The sequence below is a fragment of the Cavia porcellus genome, unplaced genomic scaffold (assembly GCF_034190915.1).
Source record: "Cavia porcellus strain 051 isolate PalLab524CR breed Dunkin Hartley unplaced genomic scaffold, mCavPor4.1 scaffold_5, whole genome shotgun sequence".
NCBI lineage: Eukaryota > Metazoa > Chordata > Mammalia > Rodentia > Caviidae > Cavia > Cavia porcellus.
In genome coordinates, this window is record NW_026947488.1 from 75,433,503 (window position 1) to 75,446,590 (window position 13,088).

General features: G+C 35.7%; 1 protein-coding gene across 4 annotated transcripts in view; it reads left to right on the forward strand.

Moving 5' to 3' along the window:
- The window catches only part of Rnf13 (ring finger protein 13), a 148,506-nt gene that overhangs the window by 88,311 nt on the left and 47,107 nt on the right, over positions 1 to 13,088 (forward strand). For all 4 annotated transcript variants that reach the window (XR_010047618.1, XM_063249168.1, XM_063249169.1 and 1 more), the window contains one exon: positions 8,441 to 8,531. Coding sequence is in view for 3 of the 4 variants with exons in the window: in XM_063249168.1 (XP_063105238.1) it covers positions 8,441 to 8,531 (91 nt within the window). In the remaining variant the exon portion in view is untranslated. The remainder of the gene's footprint in view (positions 1 to 8,440; positions 8,532 to 13,088) is intronic.

Consider the following 13,088-nt stretch of genomic DNA (forward strand, 5'->3'; position numbering starts at 1 on the left):
TGGAAATTTTGGAGATGCCTGCTGGAGAAGCAGCCCCAGAATGCTATAAACTGAGTTTAATGAGACACTTTTGTAGCTTAGAAGGCCTGAATTCTGACAGTAATGCAGCTGTTAAAGAGTAGTAATAAGGACCTGTTGGCATTTGATCTAGATCCTCGTATGTTATGCTGAGGTGGAAAATTTGCCAGCATTTTGCTTGTGTCCTGAGACTTTGTGGTAGGATGAGACTAATGATGGTAGGCTAATTAATCTGGCAGAAAAAATTTCAAGGCATGGGTACTTTTGGGGGTTTTAGACAGCTCTGTGTTGAGAATCAAGAGAAAATGGCACAGATGAATGATTTAGAAGTTCAGAATTTGGCTAGAAAGTTGAGTAAAAACAGGGCATGCAAAATTGGAGTAGAAGAGAGCCAAACTGCTGAAAACAGTAGCATTAAAAAGAATCTAAGTACTTTGGAGTGGGACATAGGAAAAAATGACTTAAAAGCATGAGCATGTGAGGAATCAGCAAGACCCCCACTGATCACAGGGAAGTTCAAGAGTCCGGAAAGTGGAAGACTTAGCTTTGAGAAGAGAGAGCCTCAGGGCACTGTGCTCGAGAAAGGCCACCTAAGAAATTACCTTCTTGGGATTCTGTTCACAGTGCTCAGCCATCCAAGCACTCAGAGGTCCCTGCAGCCATGATACAAGAAGGCCTGTCTGCTGTGGCAGCTAACAGCAGACCTTGTTGCCATCCATGCAGTGGTGATTTTACAGGCTACAGAATGCAACAGCTGTGTGATTATGGAGGCTTCCACCTAGAGTTCAGAAGAAGACCTGTGGGGCCAGGCAGTGTGCCCTTGGAGAGGGCAGTGTATGAAGCTGTGTGAGTGAAGCTGAAACTACAGTGGAGACCCAGGAAGTTGTGGAAGCCAGGAACATGAAACATCTGAGGGAAGTCACAGGGAGTAAGCAAAGCCAGCCTAAGAGAGAGGTGGTGAGGGCTACAACCAGCAGCCGTGCAATAGCAGTGTGAAGCTCCCTTTGGAATTTGTATCTCACCACAACTTGCCTTGGGCTAGTTATGGAACTAAAAGATTTAATGTTTGCCCTGCCAGGTTTTGGTCTTATTTGATCTGATTTTTTTCTCTCCTAGTTGTCTCCCTTTTGAATGTGCATGTATATTCTGCACTATTGTGTATTGAAAGTGTTTAACTTTCTTTTGATTTTTAGCCCACAGCTAAGAGTTTGCCTTTGTGTCTCAGAGGAGACTTTGGACTTCAATTTTTCACCAGTATTTACACTACTAAAACTGTGGCAACTCTTAGAGATACACTAAAATACATTTTGCATAAAGGGATGTGCATGAATCTTTTTGGAACCAGGGGTGAAATGTTATAGTTTATATCTGGATGTCTTCCAAGAGCTTCTTGTGCTATTAGGCAGAGCATTTAAAAGGAGATGGATTGTAGGAGCATTATAGGTGATTGCTCTTGGGAGATGGGGCCTGGCTGGTTGAAGCAGGTCACTGTGGGTGTGACCCAAATAGTTACATTTTTCTTCCTCTCTCCTCTCTTGACTGTGCTTCCTCATGAGCTCTCTGCTCCTCATGCCATCATCCTGGCCTGAGCAGGCTGACCAGGAATTATAAATGTGAACCAAAATAAACTTCTCCTTCCTTAAGTACAGGTGTCAGATTTTGTGTTTCAGAGACAAGAAAAGTGACTGTGGCAACATGCTGGGTCAATACTTTTGTGATCTCTGTATACTACTCCTAAATGGAAAGTACACATACCCTGGCCTGAATTGTAATTCAATTTCCACTTAAATTAACTGTGTTAAGTTTAAGTAAGTTACTTATTCTTTATGTGTTTTGCTAAAGGTCTTCCAAGATTTAGTAAACACTCAACATATTCTTAAGGGCTACGTATGTGTTGGATTGAGCAAACTGATTATTATTTATGTACTGTTCATTATTTGGACATGTTTTCAGTAAAATTTTTTTTAAGCTGAATTGGCAGTTCCCTTCAGCACTTGCTGTGTGGTACCAGAAAAACTTTTTGTGATAATCACGTCAACTCCTAAGGAGAATGTACTAAATATTAAAAGTAGCACATACCTTATAATTGTGCTGTTGCCATGGAAATGTTCCAGCTAAACTGTTACGTTTTTAAAAAATTGCTGAGAATTTTGGCTCTTGACTTTTAGTTCCTTGATCACTTTCTGTGATGTTTTGCTGTACCTTTCAATATGTTTATATTTAAGTATTTCATATACCCAAAGACAAGTGTTGTAAAGGTTTTTACCATTTTAATCTCTGCTGATACTTAGTAGGGGAAAAGAGCACATAAATTTATTAGAAGGAAGTTTATCTATTCCTGTCTTCAGTTCTTAGTCCCTCTTTACAAGAGAATGATGGTGAATCTTTTAGAGACTGAGTGCCAAACTGTAACCCACAATCCACTTATGTTTGTCACAAAGTGCCAACACTCCAATTAAACTGAATACCAATTAAACCTCATACGTTAATATTTTTGTTTTAAAAAAAAAAAAAAAAAAACCACAATAACACACATCCCATAGGTTTGCCACCACCACTACAATGAATATCTGTTTTCCTGAGTGGGGATTCTATGTTTAGAAACAAAAGTTTTTTAAACCCCTTTACTGCCAACAGTTCATACAATACATATGTCCATTTTTATTTCAGCTGGTGTGCAGAATAGATTGTTTTAGTGAGCCAGTAACATCATAAGGAGGCAAGAGAATGTTGTAGGTAAAACACGAATTTCAGAACCAGGAAATGTAGTTTTATTCCAGCTTAGTGAACACATGAACTGGACTCAGTCCTTGAAAAAGTTAGTTAACCTTCCTACACCCATTATTTTCATCTGTAAATATGGGAATCATTTACTTTTTAAAATCAGAACCAACAAGGGTATAGTTAGCATCTGTGAGCAACTGTGTGAAAAAACCCATGGCCGAGTGGAAGAGCCTGGTTATGGAGCCCGGTGATGCAAGTTTGAGTCCACGCTGTGCAGACCCTTCACTGTATGAGCAGAGCAAGTTATCAAAAGACTTATTACTCCCCATTTCCCTTTGCTTTCTTCTTCCAGCAAATGGCTTTTGATTACCTATTCTGTTTCAAGAATGTGTAGGTACTGTGACTATAGCAAAAGGTGATATAATCAAAGGCTTTGCTTTCATTAAGAGAACAGAGCATGGCAGTTAAGAGAGATCTTTCTGGAAGGTGCATATCTGTGTGATCTGGAAGCAGGGTATACATTACCCAACATCTCTTTGCCTTTGTTTTCTCATTTGTATAATGAAGGTGATGATAGTGCTTACTTAATTGGATTTCTGTGAGGTTTGAATGAATATTTTAACTGCCTAGTTCTTCGTGATCATTTAAAAGTGGTTCAGCAGCTGGGTTTGATGACAGACACTTATAATCCAAGCACTTGGGAAGTTGAGGCAGGAGGATCACTGAGACAAGGAGGATCCCTGTCAGTTTGAGGCCAGCTTGGGCTACACAGTGAATTCAAGGCCAACCTACAGTGAGACCTTGTCTCAAAACAACAACAACAAAAGTGGTTCAGCTGTATTGCTATCAGTATTGTTATTGTTGCATTCTAGGATGGGAGCGAAGAAATAAACACAAACTCAAATAATTGTGCTATTAGGTAAAGTAGTAATAAATGCTATGAAGAAAAATAGTTCAGGCTAAGGGACTATATATAATGTGACAGAGATGAGAGGAAGGTGACTGTTTTAGGCAGGGTAGTCAGAAAAGGCTTCTGAAAGGCACTGAGATTTGACATAGGTTCAAAGTGAGAGACTATGTCATGAAGATTTCTGGAATTTTCAAGAAGCGGCAGCAGTATATCCAGAGGCTTTAAGATAAAGCAAACTTGGTGTTACCCAGCTGTGGCAGAAAGCCAGTACATGGAGTAGAACGAGCAAGGGAGAGAGCAGGTGGCCATGGATGACCCTGGAGAAGGACCTGGGGCCAAACCATGTTGTGCCTCATAGGTCATGATAAGGGCTTTGGAATTAACTCTAAGCGTGTTTAAACAGTGATGTAAGGGATCACTTTGACAGTTCTTTTAGAGTGGATTAAAGGTGAAACATGGGCAAGAGCACGAACAACAGACCGTTAAGAAGGTGGCTGCAGTAGCCCAGCCAGAGTGGTTGACGGCTTAGAGTCGCAGGAGGAAAAATGATAAATAGTAGGATTCTGGATATTTTGTAGTAGATGGAATTTGATATAAGAAGTACTGTCTTTTTTTTTTTTTTTTTTTTTTTTGTCTTTTTCCTTTTTATCGGTACCAGGGATCGAACTCACGACCGCCTGCTTGCAAGGCAGGTACTTATGCCGCTGAGCTAAATCCCCAGCCCCCAAGAAGTACTGTCAGAAAGGGGAGAGGTCAAGAATGATTCCAGGTTGCTCATCGTGAGAAACCGTTTACAGAGATGAGAAACAATAGAGTTGGTTTAGGGGAAGAAACATCTAGAGTTTTGTTTGAGCAACAGTACATTTGAAAGCACCTGTTAATCAAATGGTGGTATTGAATAGGCATCTTGACATTCAAATCTGGAGAGATTTGAGTTGGTTGTTAAATTATCATTAATCTGTGATATGGTAATACTGTTTGGTAGGATATAGTTTACACAGTTGTTTTATCAGAATTAAATTTAGTGTTTTTTAAAGTTTTTTGTAAATTAGACCATCTGTTTTACTTTAATTGGAACATGTTTATAATACATACTGTTTATAATCTTTGTGGGAAATTGGTACATGTATATCTTAATTCCTTTTTCACTTCATTTCCTGCCTCTTCCACCTCCCTGTCTTCATCTGTTGATCCCCTCCCTTTTTTAAAAAACATGTTTACAATACATGATGTCTGCATTTCTTGTGTGGAGTTGTTACATGTGCATAACGCATATGCATTCCTTTTTTCAGCCCCTTTATTTCTGCTTTCCTTCCCTCCATCTATTGATGCCCTCCACCTTTGAGAAAAATCTGCCTCCATTCTTCCTGTTATCTGTCTTTTATTTTGCTTTTTATTTATATGTTGGACTTCTTATTTAAGAGAAATTATGTAACATTTAAGCTTTTGTGTCTGATTTACCTCACCTAACTTTATCGTTGCAAAGTGCATCCATTTTTCTACTAATGACTTAAGTTTGTCTTTCTTTATGCAGAGTAGTACTCCATTGTGTGGAGTTAAAGACTTCATAGTATGCAGATACATAGGTACCTATGTCTATAGCACCATAATTTATAATAGCTAAACCTTGGAGCTATACTATATGTCCATCAATAGATGAATGCACAAAGAATATCTTTTGTTTTTTAGTAGATAATGTTGCATTTCCAAGGTGGCTGTTCATATTTGCATATAGTGTTTTCCTCCTTTTAATCTTTTTACTAACATGAGAAGTTTTCTGTATCTCTTTAGATGCCGTAATTGGCAAGAGGTTATGTTGTTTCCAAAACTTAAAGACCAGTAGTTAGAAACCAATAGTTTATCCTTGAGTTTATCAGAGTATCTTCATGAAAGAGTGAAACATCTTACAAAGGATATGTAATTTCAAGTTTTTATTATCAAAGTAAAACTGATACGTTACAAAGAAAACTTTTCAACACAGTAAAAAATATCTCCCTACAATATAGACAGTCCTATAACAATGCCTCTGTTGCTACTGTAGATGATACGACATGACAGAATGACATGACAGAATATCTGCTGTGTATCCTTGAGTGCAATTTTGTTTTTGTTTTTCTATTATATCATTGATATAAAAATGAAGTGTCTACTGATCTCATTGATAAAAACTGATTAAATACTTTTCACTAGCTGTGTTTGTTTTCGTCTTCCTGGAGCTTGTGTGTGTATGTATTTGTGCATGTGTGTAGGGTGGGGCTTACATTTGTGAGAATATCTATAGTTGTGTGGAAAATGTGGAAGTTAAAAAGAAAACCTTACTGTACTATACCAAGGAAACTAGGATTTAAACCTTAGTTTTTTAGGAATAAACAAAACAAAATAGTTCCATGGTTTAGGGAAAAAGATCAGTGGTTGAAGAGGTTAGGAAGAGGAGGAATTGACTATAGTGGAAATGAGGTTATGCGGAATTATGTAATATTCTGTTTCTTAGTTGTATTTATGTGGTGTATGGTATTTGTCAAAACTTACAGAACTGTTGGTTACTTCCTATTAGATAAGTGGTCTTCAGGTCGGAAGTACTATAGCTTTATTTTTCTTCTCTTGTACCATCCTTACTTCTAAAATGCATAACAAGTATGCATTTGTAAAAAGTGAAAAACAAAGTCATTTTGAAAACTGTAACAAAAAAGAAACTGGATTTTCTCTAAAGCCAAATCTCACAATTAACTCGCAGCTAATGAGGAGGCTGTTTTTCTATTGATAACATTAAGAAGCTTATACTTCTGAGTGTGACTTACTTTGTTTAACACAACGATCTCTAGTTCTTTCGTTTTCTGACACATGGTATGATTCTATTCTTCTTTCCATATTTATACCACATTTTTAATCCAGTAATCTTGATAGGCACCTAGGCTGATCCTGTGGCCTGCTATTGTGAACTGCACTGTATAGGCAAGGATATGTGGATATCTCTATAGTGTGCCAGCTTTAATTGTTTCACGGATATGCTGAGGAATATATAACTGGATCAAATGATCTATTTTTAGTTATTTGAGGGACCTCAACTTTGATTTACATAGTTGTTGTGCTAATCTGCATTCCCACCAACAGTGTATGAAGTGTTCATTTTCCCCCAAATCCTTACTAGCAATTATTGTTTGTATTTTTGGTAATGGACATTCTCATGGTGTGAGGCGGAATTTTGATGCAGTTTTGCTTTCCATTTTTTTGGTGGCTAAAGAAGTTGAATATTTTCATGTACTTATTGCTTACTTATACTTCTTTTAAGAAGTATCTGTTGAGTCCATTTGCCCATGTATTAATAGGATTATACGATAGGGTATTTTTTGCTTTGTTTTGAGTTCTTCTGTCAGAAAAAACCCTCTGTCAAAAGAAAATCTGGCAGGGATTCTATCCCATTTTGTAGTCTGTTTCTTAGAAAGCAGAAGCCTTTTAATGTATTTATTCTCTTATGCTGAATTTTAAAAAGTCCCACGGAGAGATGAAAGTAGAAAGGAGACTATTAAGAGAAAGGGAACAAGGAAGAGGAAAGAGAGCAGGTCGAGGGGAGGTGGAGTGTTGGAAATGATTAAAGTATGTTACATGTGTGTATAAATACGCTAAAATGAAGCTCATTGGTTTGTAAAAGTCTAATAAAAATTTCTTAAAAAGAATTTGTAGGAAAAGACAGTGCTCTGAAGGATATAACTGCATGTATGTTTAAGTGTGTAAGATAGATGACCATATTACTAAGATTTTATTGGGTCATTGAACAGAACTGTTTGCAGTCTCACTGTTCGAATGTCTACTTTTATGCTTTAATTTTGTAACTTGTACAACTATCTCTAAGATGACAGTATGTAATTTATCAATGTGATTTCTTAGTGTTTGGTTTTATTTGAAATTCTGTATTATTACCACCCTTTTTTCTGTTTTGCTTTTTTTTCTTTAAATAAAATTTTTTAAAAAAGAATTTGCATCAGGGGAAAAAATGTAGAATAAATTAGGTAGTTGTGGACTTGCAGTTGGTTACATAATGTACTATGAAGTCATACATTGGAAAGAAAAGAAAACAGAATTGTTTTACTCTGTTCCTGAGTAATGAGAAATGGGTACTTTTTACAAAAATTTTTTTTGTAGCCTTTGATTTTGATTTTGAATATGAGCATAGGAGTCAAATTTCTTACAATTCCAGCCAAAACACAAAAATTTACTAGGAACTGCCCCCCTAGGGAGAAGTAGAAGTTTACACAGCTTTGTTATTGTGTACCTTTTAACAAGTCCTGTCAGACTTTCTCTTTGGAAAGCTGGAGACTGGTGTTATTTTTTAGACTGATACAAACTGGTCTTATATTCCTGAAAATGGGTATGTAAAATAAACTTTTTTTCTTTTATCTTTAGGAATTAGTTGTGGGAAGAAAACCTAAAATTTTTTCATCATCTTCCTTTCCTAACAGCTATATCTATCAAGGAATAAAATGAAATGGAAACATTAAAGATAATTAGTCTCAGGCTTTTAGGACTATTGAAATTAAGTGAGATAATATATACTTGTAAAATATTAGCTTTTTAAATTATAAATAATAATAAAAGAAAAATCATAAATACTTTATTTGTAAACTATTTTGGTAATTAGTATAAATCTATAATCCAAAAAATAAACTAGTAGAAAATGAAGTCCCAGTTGTAATTGTTTCCAGTTGCCTTTGCTGCTGTTATGAAGAAATTTAAGTTTTTTGTACACTAAAAATGGGCTTTTACAAATAATTTTATTATTCTTTTATATAGTTGATGTGCTAAAGAAAATTGACATTCCATCTGTCTTTATTGGTGAATCATCAGCTAATTCCCTGAAAGATGAATTCACATATGAAAAAGGGTAAGTAATAAATATCAAAATTTCATGTAACTTAAAATTCATTTTATTTGGGTAGAATTTTGTAATGTTAATTGTAATAAATATTATGTTTAGAATGAACTATTGTGCTAATTATCTCTTTTTAAATCATAATTTTGAGATACTATATTATACAATTTTTTTCTGTGTATGAGTATCTAAAATATATTCATGCTGGAGAGAGTCTCTAATGTTGACATTAATGTTGTTAAAAAGATAAAACTTTGCATTTTATGGTTTAGAAACAATGAAATTTCCAAAACACAGTGTAAGTGACTTTTACAAAGATAAAATGTCAGTTTTTGGTGGGAGGCATCTTTGAGGCCCTGGTTCTATCTCTAATATATTGCCCAAAACAATCAGTTTTAAATTTTATTTGTATTAAAAACTTCTCTATGACACTTCCCACCACCATCTCATTACAAACAGAAAACATAAGCTAAAATTCACTTAAGCCACAACTTCCTCATCTACAGCAATGCAGCAAACATTTCAGAGCTTCCCTGAAGCAGATTCACAAAACAGGAATTATAACATAATAAAAATAGACGCAGCTAGTATTTGTTAAGCATTTAGCAAATGCCTGGCACTTATGAGAGCAAGACTTTTGTGTTTGTTATCTGTTTAATTCTTAACAAACTTCTAGATGTTTGTTATTATTATCATTTATTATTTATACTGAAAGAACAAACTAGCGTCAAATTCTAATTATTTAGTGGGGATAAATATTTGAGCTTAAAAATATATATAGAGAAAAAATATTTATTTTTGTCATTTTCCTCATATAGTATTAAATACTTTTCACATTATATGCTTTATTAAGTTAGGGAACATAATTTTAAATACATTAAAAACCAGCTATACAAGATGGTATTTTGTCTACTGTTTGCATAGTTAGTAGATGGAAAAACTAATACTTGATTTTATCTCAGTATTGTTCCTTTGTTAGAAAAAAATCCTATAAAGAATCTTTTTTATTTTAAGTATAAAATCATACCTTTTTACATTAGGAAGTAATGCACATATATTGGTAAAATATGTAAAACTTCAGGAATAGAAAACTGTTGGAATGAAAGTTCCAGCGAGTCCAGTCTCATTAAATTGCCCTTGTAGGACTCAAGCTTGTCATTCTCTTGGCTCAGCTTTCTAGAATGCTGGGATTATAGCTGTGTACTACTTATACCCAGCTTACTTGTGATAACTGAATTCAAAATCAGCAAAACAAGTTATAATCAAAGAAGTCAAGATTCTAAGTACCGACTAGCTTGTCTGTCTTGTTCTCATTCTTGCCTTCTGAGTAACAAGGGCCAGTGATGTAGCTCAGCGGCATAATGCAGGCCTGGCAAGTGTAAGACCTTGAGTTTAATTCCTGCTACACCTTCCCCCAGAAAAACTCCCAAACTAAGTAACAACTAATAAAACTGTGTCTTTAATCCATTAAAATCATTGGCAAATGTGTTACCTCTTTTCTCTCATTTTCTGCCCATATGTCTAAATACTGTTCCTGGCCCTTCTTTGACTTAACAGTGTATCCAGCAGGTCCCATCACATGAATTGACAGATATTCTTCATTCTTTTTATACCTGGGTAGAACTCCATTTTGTGGATATGCATATTAATCAGACAGTGCCCTATGAATGGATATTTTTGAGTTGTTTACATTTCTTTTTCTATTTTAAGAAGTGTGATAATGAATAACCTTACAGATGAATCTGCTCATGTTTGGCCAGTATACTTTTGGAATAGATTTGTAGAAGTGGTGTTCCTGGTTTTAAGGTTAGATGTATATCCATCATTGCTGGATACTGTCAAATTTCCATTCGTAAGGGTTATGTCTTAATGTATGAGCATGCTTGTTTTCTCACTGCCCCATGAACAAAATATGTTGTCTGGTTTGGAGATTTTTGTCTAATCAAATATGCGAAAAAATACTGAGATGACAGAAATAGCAGGTTTAGGAAGGGAAAGTAAAAGTTATTCAGATGAGCTATCTATATGTACCAATTCTCCAAGATGAATTATCACATATTGCAAATATATACTAAGAAAAAAAGAAAATGAGGGGATAGAGCAAAGAACCTTGAGATTTCCTGCAATTCTTTATGTTCTTTCTCCTGGAGAGGGATTCTTATTTTTTCATATTCCATCCCTAATATAGGGCACAGTAGTTTATCATAATAGATACTCAGGAAATGGTGGTGAAAATAAACTACTTTTGCGTTACCTTGGAACTCCTCAACAAGACCTAACAGTATACTGGCAGGAAAACAGGGTGTCCCACAAATGGGCTCTGTTTCTGTCTAGTGGGAAGTGTAGGATGTTTGGGTGAAGCTGTGAGCTTTGTCTGAGAGGGGCAAGTTGAAGAAAGTAGTCAGCTGAGACAGTGCTGGTATCACTAACAGTTGGACTGATCACAGTTTGTCCTTCAAAAGTTATTCTGTAGGACAGTTACGGTGTAGATCTACAGTGGCCCTAGAAACCTCATGTGTTGGGTGGTGGCTGCATGGAGACAGTATAGTCATGGATAGTTTAGCCCCCTAATGATGTACTGTTAGGAAGTGGGACCTGGTTGCAAGATATGGGTCACTGTGGGTCACCATGGGTATGGCCTGGAAGGGTATACAGTAGCTCTTTCCACAACTCCTGTCTTTACTTTCTGTTTCCTGTCTGCTTGCCCTTGAGCAACTCAGCTGTCTTCTACCATGCTCCTCGACTGTGGTTTCTGTCTTGGAAGCAGCCAACTATGAGCTAAATTTATAAGCCAAAATAAGCCTATCCTCCTCAAAGTTGCAGATGTCAGGTGATGTGTCTCACTGACCAGAAAGTGACCAAGACAAGGACACAGGGCTCTGGTGTGTAGCTGTAACTCTTCTGAAGTGCAGCAGTTTGATTGGCAGGGCTTGGTTGTCAGAACAAACAAGACCAAACTTTATGTATGCACAGATGAATTGAGAAATTAGATGAGCTGTTGTCATAAAGCTTAGGCCTAGATACTTGGTTTGAACTTAGCATGAGAACTCATGCACCGAAGACTTAAGACGTTATTTCCTAGTTACTTAAGACTACTTCAGTGATCAAATCTTAACTGCAGAACTCATGGAGTATTTAGAGGTGGAAATGGAGGCAGAGTGTCAAGATACTAAAGTTGTTTAAGTACCTGTGTTTTAAATATAGATTAATCTGGCACTAGACAAGGGTTAATCTGCATGGTCAGCTGCAGGGGACCTGGCTAGACAGAGGAAATAGGGGTGAAGTCAAAGGACTGATATTTTTCTGTAATTCTCTATCCAGCATTCTGCTAGAAAACCACTGATGTAAAAGAACCACTTGTATTCATGCAGTCATATCAGTGTGGGTAAGGTATTTAAATTATTGGAAAGAATTTGCTGATAATTGTGTTTTTTTATGAAGATTGGTAGCTCCTGGATGTAAGATTAGTAAATAATAGCATGAACATTTAAAATCAGCTTGGGAATAGAAGTAATTTGCTTTTATGTCATTTTCCTTAAGTACCATAGAATCATTATCACCTTTTTTAAGGGAGAAGGCAACTTGTTTCTATTAAGGGAGGAGTCAACCTCTTTCTATTTTTCATTACCCTCAAAGTTATTATTTTACTTTGAACCTTTGTATTATGAAATATCTGGCTTTTCTACCTTAAAAAAAATTACCACCAGTGGAAATCAGAATAGCATTGCTGGCCTCTTACTAGTCTTGTAGAACAGTAGACATAATAGAAAGATTTGTCATTTTACTGAAGATTTTACAGACCCTCCTCTAGACTGAAGAGATTTTGGAAGTAAAATTTGATGGCATATAAAATTTGTCCCTGTAGCACAGGTAGTTTACTTACTCTGATAGCACTTTTTATTTTATAGGTCCCCATTTTGTAGTGGTGATGTCATAATTACTAATCAGTGATCAGTAACAAGTGGAAATAAAACATTCTTTTCACCTACACATTTCTGTATTTTGTTTCAGGGAAGCAGTGGAAAATAGTGAAGAAACAACTCTTAGCAAATTCTTTGACCAGTTTTTAATTCCATGTTTATTGGTTCATCAGGTACATGTAAAACATAGGAAAAAGGGAGGCTTTAAATTTTTTTTAATTTTTTTTAAAGAGAATAAAACCAAGTAAAACAAAACAGCAAAGCCAATCAAAACAAACCAGTATAGATGACACAGGACTTCAAAACAATAAGAAATCAACAATGTTTACCATAACACCTCCTGCTGTCTTCAAAATAGCTGCAGATACCTTCATACATAGTAAGAATCAAACAGAACAGAACAGAAATAATAAAAACAAAGGAATGAATGTAATAAAGGATTTCAAAAAAAGGTAATAGTAAATCCAAAATGGCTACCATAATATATCTTGGTTTCTTGAAATAGCTGCCCACACCATCACATACAATAAAATCAAAACAAAACCCAGTCAAACAAAACAATGAAAATGATACAGGACTTCAAAACAATACAATATGGAATCAACAATGGCCACCACCTTCAGAAGGAGATCCCCCATAGAAGCTACAC